This window comes from Lissotriton helveticus, assembly GCF_964261635.1.
Source record: "Lissotriton helveticus chromosome 1_1 unlocalized genomic scaffold, aLisHel1.1 SUPER_1_unloc_9, whole genome shotgun sequence".
Taxonomy (NCBI): Eukaryota; Metazoa; Chordata; class Amphibia; order Caudata; family Salamandridae; genus Lissotriton; species Lissotriton helveticus.
This window is the reverse complement of record NW_027611736.1, coordinates 4991610-5009610: the sequence shown is the minus strand read 5'-3', so window position 1 is coordinate 5009610 and position 18001 is coordinate 4991610. Positions and strand designations below refer to the sequence as shown.

At 43.1% G+C, this 18001-nt stretch overlaps 1 protein-coding gene across 1 annotated transcript in view; it reads left to right on the top strand.

The window, feature by feature from the left end:
• Nucleotides 1-18001, top strand: part of LOC144806594 (lysozyme g-like) — a 132952-nt gene that overhangs the window by 101383 nt on the left and 13568 nt on the right. The window contains exons 2-3 of the mRNA XM_078672928.1: nucleotides 2247-2443; nucleotides 2573-2711. Of these exons, the coding sequence (XP_078529054.1) occupies nucleotides 2247-2443; nucleotides 2573-2711 (336 nt within the window). The remainder of the gene's footprint in view (nucleotides 1-2246; nucleotides 2444-2572; nucleotides 2712-18001) is intronic.

Below are 18001 nucleotides of genomic sequence, written 5' to 3'. Positions count from 1 at the left end.
GTCTGCTTGTGCCACACTACCTAGAGGGTGAGCAGGGGTTGTTTTAGAGGGTGATCCCCTTATCCTGACTAGTGGAGAGGGTCCCTGCTTGTCACAAGTATTTACCTGTGCCAACCAGAGACCCCCAAATCTAATAGTGGCTGCATGGGTGAGTGACTGGTTGTTTGATCAGGCTCTATAAGTGAGTAACTGTGTATATAAGTGGCTCTATGTGTAAGTGAGTGGCTGTGTAAGTACTTGTATGGGCCTGTGAATGGGTATGTGAGTAGTGGAGTGGGTGTGTGATTGAATATATGAGAGGTTTCATGGTGGGTGAGTGGGTGTGTGACTAGTTCAGTGAATTTCTAAGGTTTTTCAGAAACTATTTCCTAACTACAACATCCTTGTGACCTTTGATTTCTTTAAGTGAATTTATAAGGTGTTTTTTAATATTATTTCCTAACTGTAATCACTAACCTTTGACACTTAGTGTGTGAGTGAGTGCAAGAGTGTCTCACTGAGTGTATGAGTAGGTTTGTAATTGAGTGTGAGAGAGAATGAGTGGGACAATCCAATTGTAAGTGGATATATGAGTGTCAGAGTGGGTATGTGAGTGGGTGCGTGAGTTTCTGATAGGGTGGGCGGTAAACTCAGGTGGTTGGGATGCAGAGTTAAGCAAAAACACCCCCAGCAGAGTGGAGTTTACCTAGACTCTCACCCCTAGAGTTTTTTCCCACAAAAGTAGTGTGCCAGGAGGCATGTTTGCAGAGCAGTTGAAAAAGGGGCAGGGACTCTAATGAGGTCTGAGCAATCCCGCTGTGTGGGACTAATGCTGCAAATATTTGGGGTTCTTGGCCCCCAAGGAACTTCAGTAGCAAAGGGGACTTCATCCGGCAGCCAGTAGTGTGCTAGGAGGTGCATTTTTATAGTAGTTGAGAAAGGGGTGGGCCCATGATGAGGTCTGAGTAAACTAGCTGTTGGTGACTTACTTGTGGCAACAATAGGGGTTCTTGTCCCCAACAACGCTCAGCAGCCAAGGGGACTTCGTGAATATTATAGCTGTTTCATGTTAAAAGTTATAGATTAAAGTTTATAATTATACTTTAATATTTTCTAGGATACAGCTATAGCCTGGTGAAGGAAAATAACTTTTTGGGGATAGTCCATGGAGAAACATGCCAAGTTTAACTCTGTACATGTTCCTTTTTTGAAATATCAGGGACACTACTGTGTGGGCAACAGAGTGTGCTTAGGGGTGACTTATTAATATTTAAAAACAGGCATTTCACAAGTCAAATAGGGTAATTTTGACAGGTTTTACAGCAGGTTTGAGGCTGCTGTAGTCAGTCTACACATGGTAGGCCTGAAGCCATTTATTACAGGTCAAACGTATGGATAGCACAATTGTTGCTGCAGTTCATAGGTGCCATTTAACCTCCAGGTCCTGAGCACATTTTTACAACGTATACTAGCGATATGTCTGCAAGAGAAACATGTCAATAAGGGATAAGCCAATTTAACCATGTTTAATAGGGGAGCGCCAGCACTTTATTCCTGTTTAACTGTTGTACAGTGCACAGAGTTCAATAACAAGGAAAAATAAGATCCAGAAAAAAGCAAAACATAGGGGGTGACCATGTAGAAAAGTCGGACTTGCTACATTTTCAAGTCACCCACACCAAACTGTGAATGATCTATGTTATGTTTTACGTGAGCTACGATTCTACGTGCCAGATGTACAATGTGTTTTTAGGTTGCAAATGACTTAATTCATAGAATCTGGCCTTTTGCGACCGGAAAGAAGCATTTCTCTATATACAAAGCCCTATTTTGTAATTCGGTAACATATTACGTAATTCAACAATGGTTTGCAATTCTGTATTATTATGGGGCGTGTTAAGGGCGTCTCTACCTGATAGTGACTCACAGTGGTATGTGTGAATGCTCTGTTGCCGAAATGCGGTCACAAAACATTTGCATTTTACTGCCTGCTTCAAGTAACCTATTCGCAAATGGGAGGTGGTCTCCAAGGGACCCCTTCCTCTTTGTGAATGCTTCTAAAAAGATATTTTAAGCGCAGGCAGTCCTAAAGCTGTACAATTTTGTTACGCTGTTATCAAATGGTGTTGCAGCATCTATAGAATGGTGTTGACCATTTCTGTTTTGATTCCCATGCATGTGGCTCTGGATATTTGACTGGGAAGAATGTTGATGATCAAACAACAATGCCAACAATAATCTTCACTACTTTACCATTTTCGCTGCAGGGGTCAAAGCATCCTACCAGATGGCAGAAACTGACCTCGAATACATGTCCAAGTACAAACCAATGATTTTGGAAGTTGGCAACAGTTTGTGCATGGATCCGGCCGTGATTGCTGGAATCATTTCTTATATGTCGTGTTATTATACTCCCACTACCTTTAATTGGTGTGAGATGGGCCCCAGCTTTGGTTTGATGCAGGTAAGAACCATCACCAAGTGAGCAGTGGCGTGGCATTCCATATATAATCTTCATCAAACATTATGTCTCCAAATGTGTGTCTGAACTGCTCATACGGAAACATAGTATCAATGTTGATTTGTATTTTAGATCAGCAAACAATATCATAACATCGAAGGTGCTTGGAACAGTAAAGAACACATTTCCCAGGGTACAAGGATTCTAATCCACATGATCAATTTAGTGATGAAAAAGTTTCCAAGTTGGATTCAGAATCAGCATTTGAAAGGTCTGTATTAGCACACCAGGGGCTTTTTCCTCCTGCTCGTCTTCAGTCTTACTCCCAATCCTCAAACCGCCTCAGGCCTCAACAGGTGATGATTTTCTCAATAAATGTGTTTCCTAAAGGGTGAGGCCTGCACTTGACTCTATTAATCAACCTAAGTGGATTGTGACACCACTGATTTATGGGCAATGCACTATAAGGGTACTATTACAGGGTAGATGGGATTTGCAGTGGTGCAGATCGTTGGTGCAAACTCAAGTACAAGTGGAGCTCCAGTTGATGAACCATTAGTACCAGACTTAGGCATGGCTTCAAAAATCAATAATACATCTATGACAGTGAAGCAATTAGGCCATACAATGATAACATAGGGTAGTAGATTTGTAAACCATGAATGTTTAGTAGCAGATTAGCAAAAATACAAACTCAATTCATTTCATGTGGTCAGAAATCAGTAGTGAATACAGGAATGTATAAATCAGTATGATTCAAATCAATTAAAAATAGCAAATACAAAGATAAATTACTGATGGTTTTTGTGAGAAATTGGGTTGGTTGACTCACTGGATGTTGTTATCAGTGATGTCATCAGTGATGTCATTTGAGATGTCATCATTGATGTCATCAGTGATGTCACTGATCATGTCATAAGTGATGTAATATGTGATGTCATCAGCAGTGCATTGCGGGGGCACAAGTAATAGTTAGCTGAACTAACTATAACGGCAGACTTTCTCTGAGTGAAATGTCCAACTAATTATAACGCCCCTTAAACCTGTGTTTTTTTCCATTGATCGCCAGTAGGTAGTTATACTTAGGACCTAGTTTCCATAGTAAAAAACGTTTTTTGTTTTCTCATTATCTTTTGCGCCGGTTGACGAATCTTCATGAAATTTTCTAAACTAGCGGCCCGCTCCTGTCTTGAAAGTTTTGGGGTGACTCATCAAGCGGGGGCTGAGAAAAAAGGGGGGTCCCAAAAAATATTTTCCCCATGTAATTTAGACACAGCTACAGCTCGAACTGCTCAACGGAATTACACCAAATTTGGCAAAAAGGTAGCCCTGGGTTCAGAAAGAGCCCTTTTTGTGAAATGGTGTTAATCCGTTCAGTAGTTCCTGAGAAATGTGAAAAAGAAAAAGTTTTGATATATAGGGACAATGTGGAGTCGCAAACCCTCCAGAGCACGAGTTTCACTGTGATTGGCTGTCAACGCTTCAAACCAGGAAGTGTTGGCAGTCATCTTGTGATTTGGTAGAACCGAGTCACAAGAAAACAGTAAAACAAAAGTTAAAAACCAAGAAAAGGGGAAAGGGTAGAAACACCCTGACCCCCTGGGCCTGCTCAGGGGTCCCAAAGGACACCCAAGTACAAAAATAGCATTTTATCTAAAAAAATATCGGCAAAATTTGCACTGGGGCTCTTGCGCTTCATTTAATTGAGGCCCCTGTGTGGGCCAGGTCCCAGGGCACTACCAAAAAATATTAGCGGGGGCCTGCGGGGGGCCTCCGCTACCCCGGGGCTACGTTTATAATAAGCGGGAGGGCACATGGCCCTCCCGTAGCCCCAGGGACCCCTACCTCCCAGGGCTTGTTTTATTTGTGGGAGGCCTCCAAGGCCACCCCAAGCTCCGGGGATCACCAACCCTGGGGCTTTTCTCAAATATTAGTAGGGGGCACATGTCCCCCCTACAGCCCCGGGGACCACAACCCCAGAGGCTTCTCTTTTTAAATAAATATTAAACCTGTGAAGGGAGCTCGAGCCCCCTCATATGCCCCAGGGACTGCCACCTCCCCAGAGCACTAATCATGCAAATTCGGGGGTCTGTTATGGACCCCCGAGCCCCGGGGACTACCACCTCCCTGGGGCTGTACAGTAGTTGGGAGGGGGGCCACTCAGCCCCCCTCCTGGAGCCCTTGATGGGCCTGGGGACCACCACCCCCCGGGGGCTGGCTCCTGCCCAGTCATAGCAAACGTGCTTTGGATTTTGGAAGCAATCATGGGGGCTGCATGTCAACAGCCCCCATGTGGAAAAGCAATGCTGGCTCCCGCAAGAAGCGGGGAGCCGGTGGAACCATGGGGGTATTTGGTCTCACCCCACGGTCCCTAACCACAAGGCCAGGTCCCTGGGGATGGGGTCCCTGGGCCCCAAAATGGGCAAGGAGGGGGTGACAGCCCCCGCCTCCGTTTAATAAAAATTATATTTGAGCATTCTCCGGGGGGTGGGGTTCTTGTGGCAAATGTAAATTAATGAAAGGGTACGGTTTAAAAAAAAATGTTGGTTGCGACCCTAGCACCGTGCTCAATGCAACCCCCTGGTGTAAACGCAGGGGGTGCACAGCTCCCAGTGTGGCCCCCCTGGCATGAACGTAAGTGGTACGTGGCTCCCAGCGCAGCCTCTGGTAGAATGCGAGGGGTGCGGGGCACTCAGTGCGGCCACCTAGTGTGAACGCGATGGGTGCGCTGCTCTAAGGCATGCTGGGTGGGTGACTCCTAGCAAAAATAAGTACGATTTTTTTATATAAACCTAGGTTATATGTTGGGTTATTGGGTGGCTCTAAAAAGAGCCCCTGTGTTTATTATGAGTTTCTTGCAGCTACATGTAAGTGCGGATGCAGAGCTTTAAGTTGTTCAGAAACACTATTCCCTTCATCAGTGAAGTGTACTCTGTCACTCCTGTCGATGCCCTCCATATGGAAACTGTTGGACTTGGCCCTTTTGGCAGGTTCACCCCTTAACTTTTTGCCTTTTAATATGACATGATGTTAGTTAATTTCTGGTCTCTGCGCACTTTAGAACTGTGGTCCAGTGTAAAGTGCGTTAGCTCTCTGAGTGCGTGTGGTGAGATTAGCCTGCCCTCCCATAGGAATGCATGGGGGATATGTGTGTCCATGGTAGTTCCTAATGTGAGAGGAGTGCAAGGGCGAGTTTTATATGTGCAAACTCGTGAGATTAAATGCTGCGCGACTGTGTGCGCAGATTTAATATGACTTGCGCGATGGTGTGCGCAGATTTAATATGACTAGTGTAGAAGTGCCACTTTTAGAAGTTGCAGTGAATGTGAATTGACTGTCTGGCTTGTGATTGACAGGAGCTGGCTGGTGTGCTTGGCTCCAGAAGCCAGGATGGGTCTACACGGTGGTGAATAGGGAGATCTGCATGTAGATGGGAGGGAGGAGTTGCACCTGGGACCTGAATAGGGCTGGGCCTTCCCTCCACAATGCTGGCTCCACCCCCTGTGGTGCGTCTGATGTCCCTGACCCATCCTGTGAATAGGAGAAGAGGATCTGAGCAAAACAAAAAGCTCAAGTGCTCCAGAACCAGTTGCATCTGGTTCTCCCCTTGCCTACACCTTTGGGAACAAAGGATTTCGCTGTATAAATGAGGGGCTGTGACCCCATGAAAATGTTCTTGTTCTCCTACTTGAATATACCAAGGGCGTGCTGCTGGTGGGGCCCAGGAGCGACCGCCATGGGGGCTGCCTCCCTGCTGGAGGGCCCTGTGTGCTGGCCCCTGGGCCCTGCCCTGCCCCTGGATGCCTGATGGACTTCCTGGACCTTGTTTCCTTTGTTCTCTTTTGGAATGCTGACAGATGGGGCTTGCTGCTGGTGGGGCCCAGGAGGGACCGCCCTGTGGGCTGCCTCCTTACTGGAGTGCCCTGTGTGCTATCCCCTGGGCCCTACATTTCCCCCCTGATGCCTCCAGGACTTCAAGCACTTGACCTGCACCTGGGAGTGCTTTGCTTTTAATTCCAGGATTTTTGGCTTCATCTAGCACCTGGAAGCGCTATCCTTTAATTTTCCCTGAAAGGGAGAAGCGTGGGCTGAGCAGCACTGTGCTGCAGCCCCCTTTGGGAGGGAACCCCCCCTTTGGGGAGTCCCCCGTTCTGCCGCAATTGCAGGTGCCATCCCTCTTATTTAATTATTGCTAGTGCGCAGATACCCACCCTGCGTCTACGTTTTTATGGTATAATTCATACGTGTGCCCACCCCGTTTATGGGAGCCCAAGCGGTTGCCCACCCCGCTTCTACCTTTATTTTTGCTCTCGAGAGAGCCTACCCCTCGTTTTTCACCTAGGAAGTATCCCTGCCGCGGCTCAATTCAACCGACCCGGAAGCCAGTCACTCCTGCCCGTGACAGGGGGCGGGGCCTGCAGCCGGGCTGGAAGGACGCCAGAGGACTGCTTTCTATGTGGGGCTTCCGTGTGGTGGAGGGAAGCCCCGCGCCGTGAGGAGAAATCCCCCCGGAAGAGAATGCTGGTGCCTGCCCGTGCGGGGCTCCCATTGCTGAGGGAGAGCCTCACAGGTACCAGCCAGTAGCGGTGGAAGGCGGAGGGGGTAGGAGGCACATTGCCGGTGCCTGCCCCTGCTGCCGGCAAAGAAGAGAGCGCAGGAGAGACACCACAGAGAGAGAGAGAGACAGTAAGAGAGAGCTCAGGGTTGTCTCTGGTAGTTTCTCGAGTTTCCCCACTTGGCAGCGGGCCGCTCCAACAGGGGGCATGTTTGATTGCGGGGAGCCCCCGTGGGCCCCACAGTCTTCAGGGGCAAGTTCTGCTTTGGCCCTGATGTGTTTAAAGTCCCCGTGAGGGGCTTGGTGCCCCATTTGTTCCACAGAGCCCCGTGGGGCTTCCATGCTTTTGGGCCACCATTTTTTTGAGTCCCCATGAGGGGCTTGAGACATACTTAATTTTAGAGCCTGTGTTGGCTCCACCATGTACACATTTATTTCAGAGCACCAGTGCACTCCACAGTGCTTGGGGGCCAGTTCCTGCTCTCTTTGTGATGCATAACCATTTCAGGAGTCTGTGTGCTTCAAGGGGCAAATTTGTTTCTAGAGCCTAGATGGCTCCAACGTTTGGCGCAGTGCTGTTAAGGGGCATTGAGGGCCCATGCCGCATGTTAACTTTTACAGCTGCCTAGCAAGTAGAGGGTAGCTGCACCGTTTAGGCGCATTGCTTGAGAAAGTCCCTGAGATGGACAGAAGTGGCACCGAGGTGCCAGGCCTTCCCCAGCTGCGCAGTAATTAGTGCCAGCTGCATCGTTTAGGCCTCCCTGTTGTTGGTCTTAGCTGCCCAGCAAGTAGTGGGCAGCTGCGACGTTTAGGTTTTACGCAGTGGCGCACCCTGGACCTTCGCTGCTCAGGCAGCAGCCCTGACTCTGTGGACATAGGGCGTTTGAGTCCCCTATCTGAAATGCCCAGTTGGCCAGGGGGATGGTTAAATGGATAGAGCCCCAGGCCCTAATGTGATTTATGTGCTAATGCTTTTGGGTGCTAGGAAATGTATTGTGTATAGTATGTTTTGCGCACCCTATTTGATACCTCTCGATATGGTTTATGACTATGAGGTTCTTTCACCTATTGAGATTGTACTTCCATGTGTGATTTACGCCCCTAGTGTAATTTTTACTTAGGTGGTTAGGGTCTAATGTATTTAGATTTGTGGGATACTTTGCCTGGTATGATTTATATTACAGGTTGACGCTGAGTATAGTGTCTGCCAGTGACTACTGGCTGTGTTCTAAGTTCATATGTATCATTTTATTATTTCTTTACCAAGTTCACTTTGTGATGATCCTGACAGTGGTCCATGTGGCCCTGTCAAGTGTACATAATCCCTTGTAAATATTGCCCGTGCCAGTTGGCCCAGTGTACATAATGTGAATATTATTCTAATGTGTTTGGAGAATACAAAGGCTATTTTTGATATAACCTTGTGTGGAGTTCCTTTTGTGGGGGCCTGGGATGTTGTTGCTGGTGGGTGCGTGCGCAAATGCTTTACACATTGCCTCCAGGATAAGCCTTACTGCTCGTGCTATGCTACCAAGGGGGTGAGCAGGGGTTATCTTTTGAGTGTAACTCCCTTGCCCTAACTAGAGTGGTTGTCTCTGCCTGGCTTTGGCCCAAACCTCAGCCAACCAGAGATCCCATTTCTAACAGAAACGTAGATTGTGGTTTATAAGGAGCCCAGTGAATGGTCTCTGAGGTAAGCAGAAACAGCTTTATTAACATTTATTTCTAGCTTTCTCAATTTGTGGATAAGATTGATTGGACCCCTTCCATTTCTGTCGTTGGCAAATGTTAGAGCAGACAGGTTGGGGTAAAAGCAACATCAATTCTACAAATTTGTCCTTCATTAGCACTTCCAGACCTACCCCAGTCAAAGTGCCTAGGTCATTGCCACCACAGAGCACAATCATGAGGCCAGGGGGTTGGAGATGAAAAAAAGGTTTTAAGCAAAGGTGACAATCGGTGCTACTTTAATCCTCTCTGTCCAATCCATTTAATGTGTACATTTTGCAAAGTTAGGTCTTTGTCAATACCTCTGTGTTCAGCATACCTTTTGCACAGGAATACATAGCTGTGATCAACAATCCACACTGAAAGCATCTTGAAGGGATCTCTGTAGCTAATCAAAAGATGTATGTAGCTGAGGTAGTCAGTTGGTAAAATGAGAGATTCTGAGGTGAACTTGTGACCTGTCAGTTAAGTTGAATATTCCATGACCTGTTGCTATAGAAAATGGCATTAAGCAGAAGGGGTGAAGAGGTCAGTTGAAAAGGGGAAACAACCTTTACAACGCAACTTTTACAACGCACTACCATTACAACAAACCTTTTACAACGCAAGATCCATTACATCGCATGCCATTACAACGCAACCATTACAACGCATGACACTGCAACGCATACCATTACAATGCATGTCATTACAACACAGTCATTACAACGCATACCATTACAACGTATACCATTACAACACATAGTACCCTTATACTATCCAAAACTTACCCTACTGTTGCACCCCCTGGAGTTAGAATAGTAATTTTAACCCCTACACTATCCAGCACTTTCCCTACTGTTGCACCCCCTGGTGTTAGAATAGTAATTTTTATCCCTATACTATCCAATACTTACCATACATGCAATGTAATGGTATGCATTGTAAAGTTAGTATGCATTGTAATGGAATGTGTTGTAGAGGTATTTTTAGACAACTCATTGTAATGGCATGCGTTGTAATGGAATGCGTTGTAAAATAGCCGTTGTAACGTCATACATCCGTTGAAAAGGGTTATTATCTATAACCAATGGAAATGTGTTTTTCAATTTGAAAATCTCTGATAAGCAATGTCATTTGTTGCTTATGTGTATTTGTATGGAAAAATAGAGGTAAATCTTGCATTACTGGTTTTACCTTGCAGAGTCTGGTGATCTATATTGACTGTGTGTAAAAAAAAAATCCTGTCTGAGTTTGTGAGATTTATTTGAGAGGTGAGTTATATATTTTTTAGGTTTATTTAAAATAGATTTCACATTATTGTAAAACGGTGTTGTTTAAAATATATTATTAAATATAGAGATGTATATTGGGATTATTTTTATTGCACTTGAAGTTTGTTTACAAAACAGTCTATACAGTAATATATATTTTTAAGTCTGTTCAAAGGTATAGCTGAATGATGCCTCTTATTTTTAGATAGTTTGTTGAAGATGCACTATAAATGTGTACATATAAAGATGTTCATATAATGTGTAGTTTATTAGGCATCATTTTTCTTCTTTCTACAAAGGTATAGTTTAATGATACTGCATGATTGTAATTAAGTCCAAATTTCACACTACGAAGACGACAAATCCATTTAGCTTCAAGTTGTCGTAGGGATAGTTCTCGATTCCCACCTCTTTCATTACTCTTTACATGGTCAATGGCATGAAATTCAATGTCTTTGTTGCGTGGATGTTCACTGCAAATATGATTAGCCATTGGATATTTAGCATCTGTGTTCCTTATTGCTCTTATATGCTCTTGAATGCGTGTTTTTGAACTTCGTATGCTACTCCCAACATACGTTTTGCCACAAGAACATATAATGATATATAAAACGAAGGTGGTATTGCAATTGCTAAAATGATCAATTGTAAATTCTTTTGAGCTATTGAAGGAGAACTTGTTGATTTTGTTTCTCCCATATTTACATATGCAGCAGCCGCCACATATGAAAAAACCATTTGGTTTTTCTGGTAACCAAGTTCTTTTGAGCGATTAGACTTGACATAACTGGGACATAATGTGCCTTTAAGAGTAGGACCTCTTCTATATACCACTTTGGGTTTCTTTGAGACAGTTCCTTGCGGAATAGATTTGGACTCAAACAAATGCCAATTTTTTCTTAACACATTGTAGATGTGATTACTATACAAATTGTATTCAGTAATGAATGCAATTTCCATTGTGTTGGTAACCGCATTTCCCTTTAGTTTTTTGGCAGGTCGTAATATTTGTTTGCGATCTAATACACGTGCTCTATTCTCAGCTTTCTTGCGACAGTCCTTATCATAACCTTCAACACTGGTTTATCGTTGATAAAGAGGAGTTCCACCATTTCTGGGCTATCACTGGAAATAAGAGTGGGGCTATTCAATTATCCTCAGCTCAAGATAGGGGGTGAAGTTTGTTCAGCTCCATATGGCCTAAAAGAGTTATTTGTGGCAATCAAGGTAGCTCAATGTATGTAATTCACTTCATGAGTTCCTAAATATGGCCTCAACATGGCTGGATTTTTTGGCAATCCCACCACATGTGGATAGAAGTCCTAAGTGAATCACAACCCTTACAGCAACTGTCAGGAGCATTACACATGGCTTTCAGACAAACTGGGGTCAGATATCCCGTACATTAATTTGACAGCATTTGCGCTGTTTTAGAGATTCATTTTCTCTATCACAGATGTGGAGCCTGTCAGCTTCGATCAAGGTGAGGGCAAGGTCCATTGACCATTGTCCTCTGTACGCTAATTACGCTAGGGGGTAGGTCTGTCTGAAGAGTGATAAAGATGCAAGAGTGGTTTGCTAGTGCCCCTATCTGTGATCATGCCTTTCACTCCTGTCATCTTCTTCACCAAATTCTCTCACTCTAGGGTGTCTAGCCCAGTTTAGGAGTTGTGAGATATGTTAGAGGTCTTTGGGTCTCAACTTAAAATCGGTGCAACATTTGTCTCTAATCTTCAGAGTGCCGTTAGAATAGTAGTGGTCAAGACAGAGCAATTCACTTCACTGTGGGAAAGGTTTTGAACACGCAAGCCTGATGCATCAAAGATCCTTTTGTTAAAAAAAGATCACTGAAACTAGTATTATCTTTGACCATCAGAGAGAGGGATGTGGACATAAGATCATGTGGAATTTTATTGTGAATGTCTATCTGGTCCGGTGTCCACTGAAGGTCTGAGCAATATCATATTTAATCAACATACAGCTCAAGTTACGGTGTGAAATACAGTCTTTATTTTCAGTGGAAACACATGAGTAATCGTAAACTTGCCTGTCTCCCTTTAACCCACTCACATAAACAGAGGAAAGCCACTTGTTGGCGCATTGAGAGTATTGCAACGAGTAAGGAGAAATGGCATTGAGGACCAAGCAGGCCATTTAGTAACCCCCATTCTTTTCGAATGCTAGACCCTCTTACCTCTTATGTTTTGTTATGTTATGTTACTAGTATTTGTTGAGTGCACATACGCCGGGACAGTTTCTTGGCACTTCGATAACAAAAGTACTAAGGCCTACTCACAAGAATTAGTCATATGCTTGTTTAAAAAGCCATGTTTTTAGTAATTGCCTGAATCTTATGTAGCTAAGTGTGGCTCTTATGACAAGAGGTGGAGAGTGACAAATACGAGGGGGCAGAACTGAAAATGGATCATTGACATAATATCGACAACCAAAATATCGTATTGACAAAATATCGTTGTCATAAAATCGAGTACAATAATATGGACTACCAATACTGATTTACAAAAATACAAAAATATTGAGTACACAATATCGTCTATAAAAAATATTGTACACAACATTATAGAAATATAAAATGTTGTTAAAAAAATATTGTTAAATTTAAAAACACATACAAATTAACAAAAATATCGAATACCAAAATATAGACATCAATATTATCGATTTTTAATCAATATCAACTATTGAAAAACAGGTAAATTAAATATATCTTTAGCACCAAATATAAGTTGACATTATCATACAATAGAAAACACTTAAATAACATAAAAAGTAATTACTTTCAAACACATCAACATATAAAATGTAAACTTTTTTGCAAAATAACAATTATAATAATAAAATAAAGGCTTTGAAAATTATAATGCTTGCATTATGTCACATGAAAAACAATCTTTAATACATTTAAAAAAGAAAAACAAGAAAATCATCACTTTCTACTAACAAGTCCTTAATTAGCGTTTCCTTTATTTGGAAACAAACAGCCAAAACAATTGAAACAATTATTTTGAACGAATCAAATGCTCACATTTTAAAATACACCAATGACATAAAGCAACTAATTAAATAAACACTACATAAGCATAAAATATTTGCATCTCTTTTACACTTCTAACGTACAATAAAGAAGAAGGTGAAACTCTGCTCGACTGTTCCCTGAAAGAAATTTGTCATTACTGAAGAAACCTTTAAAACTGCACTAAGTAAGTAAAACTGTATTTAAAATATAACAATACTGTTAGCATTCGACTTAAATTAGTTCTGACACCTCATTTACTAATCTTTCTTTTCTAACAATTCTATCTGCTCAACAGATATCTTCAAAAGCCAGCAAAATATTTTCTCACCAACAAAATAACAATGTAAGTATATTTTACATTTTTCCTATCCACCTACAACTCATTTTCAAACGTAATTCATTAATGCATATTTTGGGGTCCATTAGGATGGCAGGCGGACTAAGTCCACCTGCCATCCTTTCGGTGTTTGGGACCGCCCGCCATAATGGCGGGGGTCCCGTGGGGGTTATTAGGATGCACCCGCCACTGTTGCGGGCGCTTCCTGCATTTTTAGAATTGTGGCTGGCGGTGCACTCAGCACCGCCCGCCACAATGCTTTAAATGGGCTGATGCATTTGCATTAACAAAGCGTCAGGCACCGCGCGGTGCCTGCCGCTTTGTTAATGTAAATGTAGGGGAGTACCACAGGTACCCCCCGTGTGCACCCCCCCACCTGTCCTTGACTCTGGGGGCCAGCAGGGGGCCCCCAAAGTGAAGACCGCATGCCTTTTTGTGGCGGCATTGTCGCCACGGAAAGGCATCTGTCCTGGCCCATCGTAATATGGCTGGCGGTGTCTATTAGACACTGCCACCATATTGAATCTTTTCCGCCCTGGCCGCAAGGCGACCACGGTGGAAAAGCGGCAGACAGTCTTTCCATCTGCCGCGGTCCCCCCGCCATACTAATATGGCGGGGGACATTCAGGAGAGTATGGCGGATGGATTGCCCCTACCAGGCCGGCGGTGGTTACCGCCAGCCTGGCGGGGGAAATCCGACCGCCATCCTAATGGGCCCCTTTATTTCTTATCTATCTCCTCTACAGAAAACTGAAAAAGCATCCAAAATTTCTAAACACTCACTAATTAAACAGGATCAAACAGTAAGTATATAATTTTCAAACTATTGAACACCCTTAAATACCCACCCAAATGTCCCTTTTCCCCTAAACTCCCTATCAGCTACAATGTCATCATATTATTTACATTTTTTGTCTTACCAACAGAAAATACATCTAGAAAATAGAAAATAAAGATTGAAATCATCTCCTAGACCTTTTTGTTGACATCAAACTAAACATTGTAAGTATATTCACTGAAATATAACTGTATTTAATAAATATGTGTAATGTTTTATATTAAAAAATAGTTTTTTTAATTTCCCGTAGCATAACACAGAACAACATGACTGAAGGAGCAGAATTTGTAACGTCACAGAAAAGTAAAATGTTATTCTGTTAGATGGTCAAGGCTTATTGATAACGAAGGGGATCTAGCTGTAATGAAGGATGTGGTTGCCCAATCAATCTCCCGCTTTCAAAGCTGCCCTTACACAGGCGGACATTGACTTAATTTCCCCGCAGGTCCATTGTGTCCTGTTTTCTGATCTCAAAACCTTCTTTACTATGACCTGTAAAAAGAAAGTAGAGGTCGGGGCAATAAAGGCCTCTTGGTACAATAAAAACTGCAGAGAGCCGTGTCCAGGGCCATTAAATCTAAAGATATGGGAGTAGTGAAGGATGCTAGGGCCAACTATAAGGCAACCCAATTTAAGGCCAAAAAAGAGTGGGATGAGGACTAATGGAACGATCTTTTCCTAGCCAGTAAAGAGAAGAATATGACCAACTTCTGTCAGCGGGTGAAACCGGGGAGCGACGGGACACCATTTAAACCAATTAAGTATGTCCCGCCAGATCAGTGGGCTGAATATTTTAAGTCCCAGTTCTCTAATTCCAACATTGACTTGGACGGATTTAAAATACTTAGTCCAATCCCAACCTTGACATTTAGCAACTCTGAGGTTGAGACCGTCCTCTCCCTTGTTCCAAAAGGTGGGCCCCGGGCCCCAACTGGGTGCCTGCGGACTTATTTTTAGAAAAACACTTAAAACCTGGCTTTTTACAAAGTGATCTTCACCAACGCAATTGATCCCCCCATCCGGCTTGACTCCTTGCTTCGGTCTTCTTCCAGCGCCAGGACACCTTTTTGGTAACAGTTGCGCTTTACAAATAGCCATAACATAACATAACATAACATTCGTACATGATAAGGTCAACTGGGTGATTTATATCACCTATTTGGCCAACTCCATTGCCAGTGGTGCGTTTATCCCCAACACATGGTCTGGTGCGGTAATCATACCAGTTTACAAAAAGGGGGACTGAGCAGTGGCAGGTAATTACAGGCCTATCAGCCTGATAGATTCCATACAGAAAATTGTTGCCAGACTAGTTTTAAGCCGGATCCAATTATGGATAGTGGACGCCAAGATGTTATCTCCCATGCAGGCTGGGTTCCGGCCCTGTACAAGTACAATTGATCAGGAATTGAGGTTTGTGATGATCTACTGGAGGGTTGTCCCCGTCGTTGGTGGTGGCACGCTATATGCGGCGTTCAATGACTTAAAGTCAGCATTTGACCTTGTCCCACGTAATAAAATGTGGAGAGCCTATTTAGAAGCGGGGATGCCCCTGGAGCTGCTAGCAATGTTAGTTAAGCTCCATGATTCCAATAACGCCCAGGTGAGATGAGGTTCTCATGTTGAGGTCACAGACAAATTCTTGGTGACAAAGGGCGTGCGCCAAGGATGCGTTCTCGCACCTTTCTTGTTTTCCCTAGTCATAGACAGGGTAGTGCAATATTATTCCACTTGCCCCAGTGATGCTCCATCTCTTGGGGGAATGAAATTCCCCCTAGTCATGTTTGCGGCCGACATCCTGTTACTTTCTAAGACCCAATCCGGGCTACAAGTTGTACTGTTGTGTTTTGAAGAGTTTTGCCATGATCATGAGTTGGTAGTAAACGTGGATAAGACGAAATCTATGGTTCTCCACAAATCAAAAGTTGTCAGGGGCAAAGTCTTTATGAATGATGTTCCTCTAGAGCAGACAGATTTGTTTACTTACCTGGGGATAACCCTAAACAGGAAGTTGCATTGGAAGCCGCAAATTGACATGCTTGCTCTGAAGCATGCTCAGCTTGCTGGGGTCCTTCTGAAAGAACATAGGCTGTCAGACACTAAACCCATAACTCCCGCCCTTACAACATACAATACTAAAGTGGTAAGCGCTGTATTGTACGGCGCAGAATTATGGGGCCATGAGGACATATCTCGTTTGGCCATAGCTCAAAATAAATTAATGAGGGCCTTGACAGAATTTCCGCAATCTTCCCCTTTGGTGCCCTTATTTTTGGACCTAGGCTGTCTGTTACATTCTCATTCACATTTTATGTTAATGCTGTACCTTTAAGCTTTCCTTGTTATGCTTTGAGTTTGCTTTAGAATCTTACTGGCTGCTAGGCTTCAGGTCAGTCATTCTGTTCCTGTATGCCAAGTAGCTGCATTCTCTGTTGCTGTGCTGCTGACAATAAATATTCTTATAATCATCAAGCTGTTCCTGTGCAATCTCTAACAAAATTTGGTGACGAGAATGGGAAAACCACCTACATTTCAAGGATTTACAGCAGCACAGACGTGGAGTCTTAATTTGATGGACTCAATCCTTCAATCAAGAAAGAAACGGATCGTATCTTCGTCTTAAGGAAGATACAAGATTAATTTGGATGAAAACGCCACATGAAGGACTCTTACCAACACTGAATGGCTAAATTTCTTCATTTTTAAGGAAATGGTATCTTTGTTTATTTTTGATTTATTACCGGCATCTGGAGCGTGATTGACAGTGACAGCGCGAGGTTGAGCATTCATCATCGCCAGCTGGAGCGTGACGGAGCGAGCTGGACAGTGTCGGAGCGAGCCTTGTTGTTCTCTCGTTCACGTACGTAATGCAAGAACAAGGTTGCGCAACACTTTGGTGACATCATCACGCTGCGTGGTGGCCATTTTAAGAGATTGTGGTTGCCATAGCAATTCTTTCACCGAGAGGAAGTATGTAATCAGGACTTCATCGCTCTTATATCGGTTGTTGTTATTATTCTTAAAGTAAGTGACTTTTTACATGAATTCAAAACTAACACTCTGGAAGTATTTGACATTTATAAAAGGCTACTATAAAGGCAGGAACAACATATTTAAAAAAAAAAAAAAAAAGACAACACATTTTGAAAGCCTGGTCGTGCTCTCATTGTGCTCAGTGGATATACTTACAGAGTTTTTAACCCCGCTATAACTGGATATACTGAGTTAATTTCAAAAGTTTTTTTGTTGGGACAATATATCAGTCATACTGAAAATATTATTTCAGTGAAAGGACTTAAGTATATATATATATATATATATTTTTTATTTTTTTTATTTTTTTGCAATATGCAATTCGATCCACCAGAAAAGTTTTTACAAAATAAAGGGGATCCACCAATTCCTTGGACACGTTGGAAGGAGGAGTTCTTCAATTACATGAAGGCAATTGAGGGCAAACGTATGGGAGCAGAGAGAAAGAAAAGTATTCTTTTGCACTGTTTAGGGTCTGAAGGACAGATGGTTTTTAGGGCTTTACCTCCTATTCCACCTGGGGATGGTGAAGGTGAAGGAACTAATGTATATAAACAAGCACTACTTAGGATTGAGAAGAGATTTAAACCTGTTTCCAACATTGCTCTTAATAAATATAAGTTTTATTCTCGTGCACAGCAGGATATGGAATCGTTTGATGAATTTATTACTGCTTTAAGGTCTTTAGCTATACATTGTAACTTTGGATGTTGAGAGATCAAATCATCGTTCATGTTAAGAATAAGAAAACACAGGAACGTCTTTGGGAACTTGGGGATC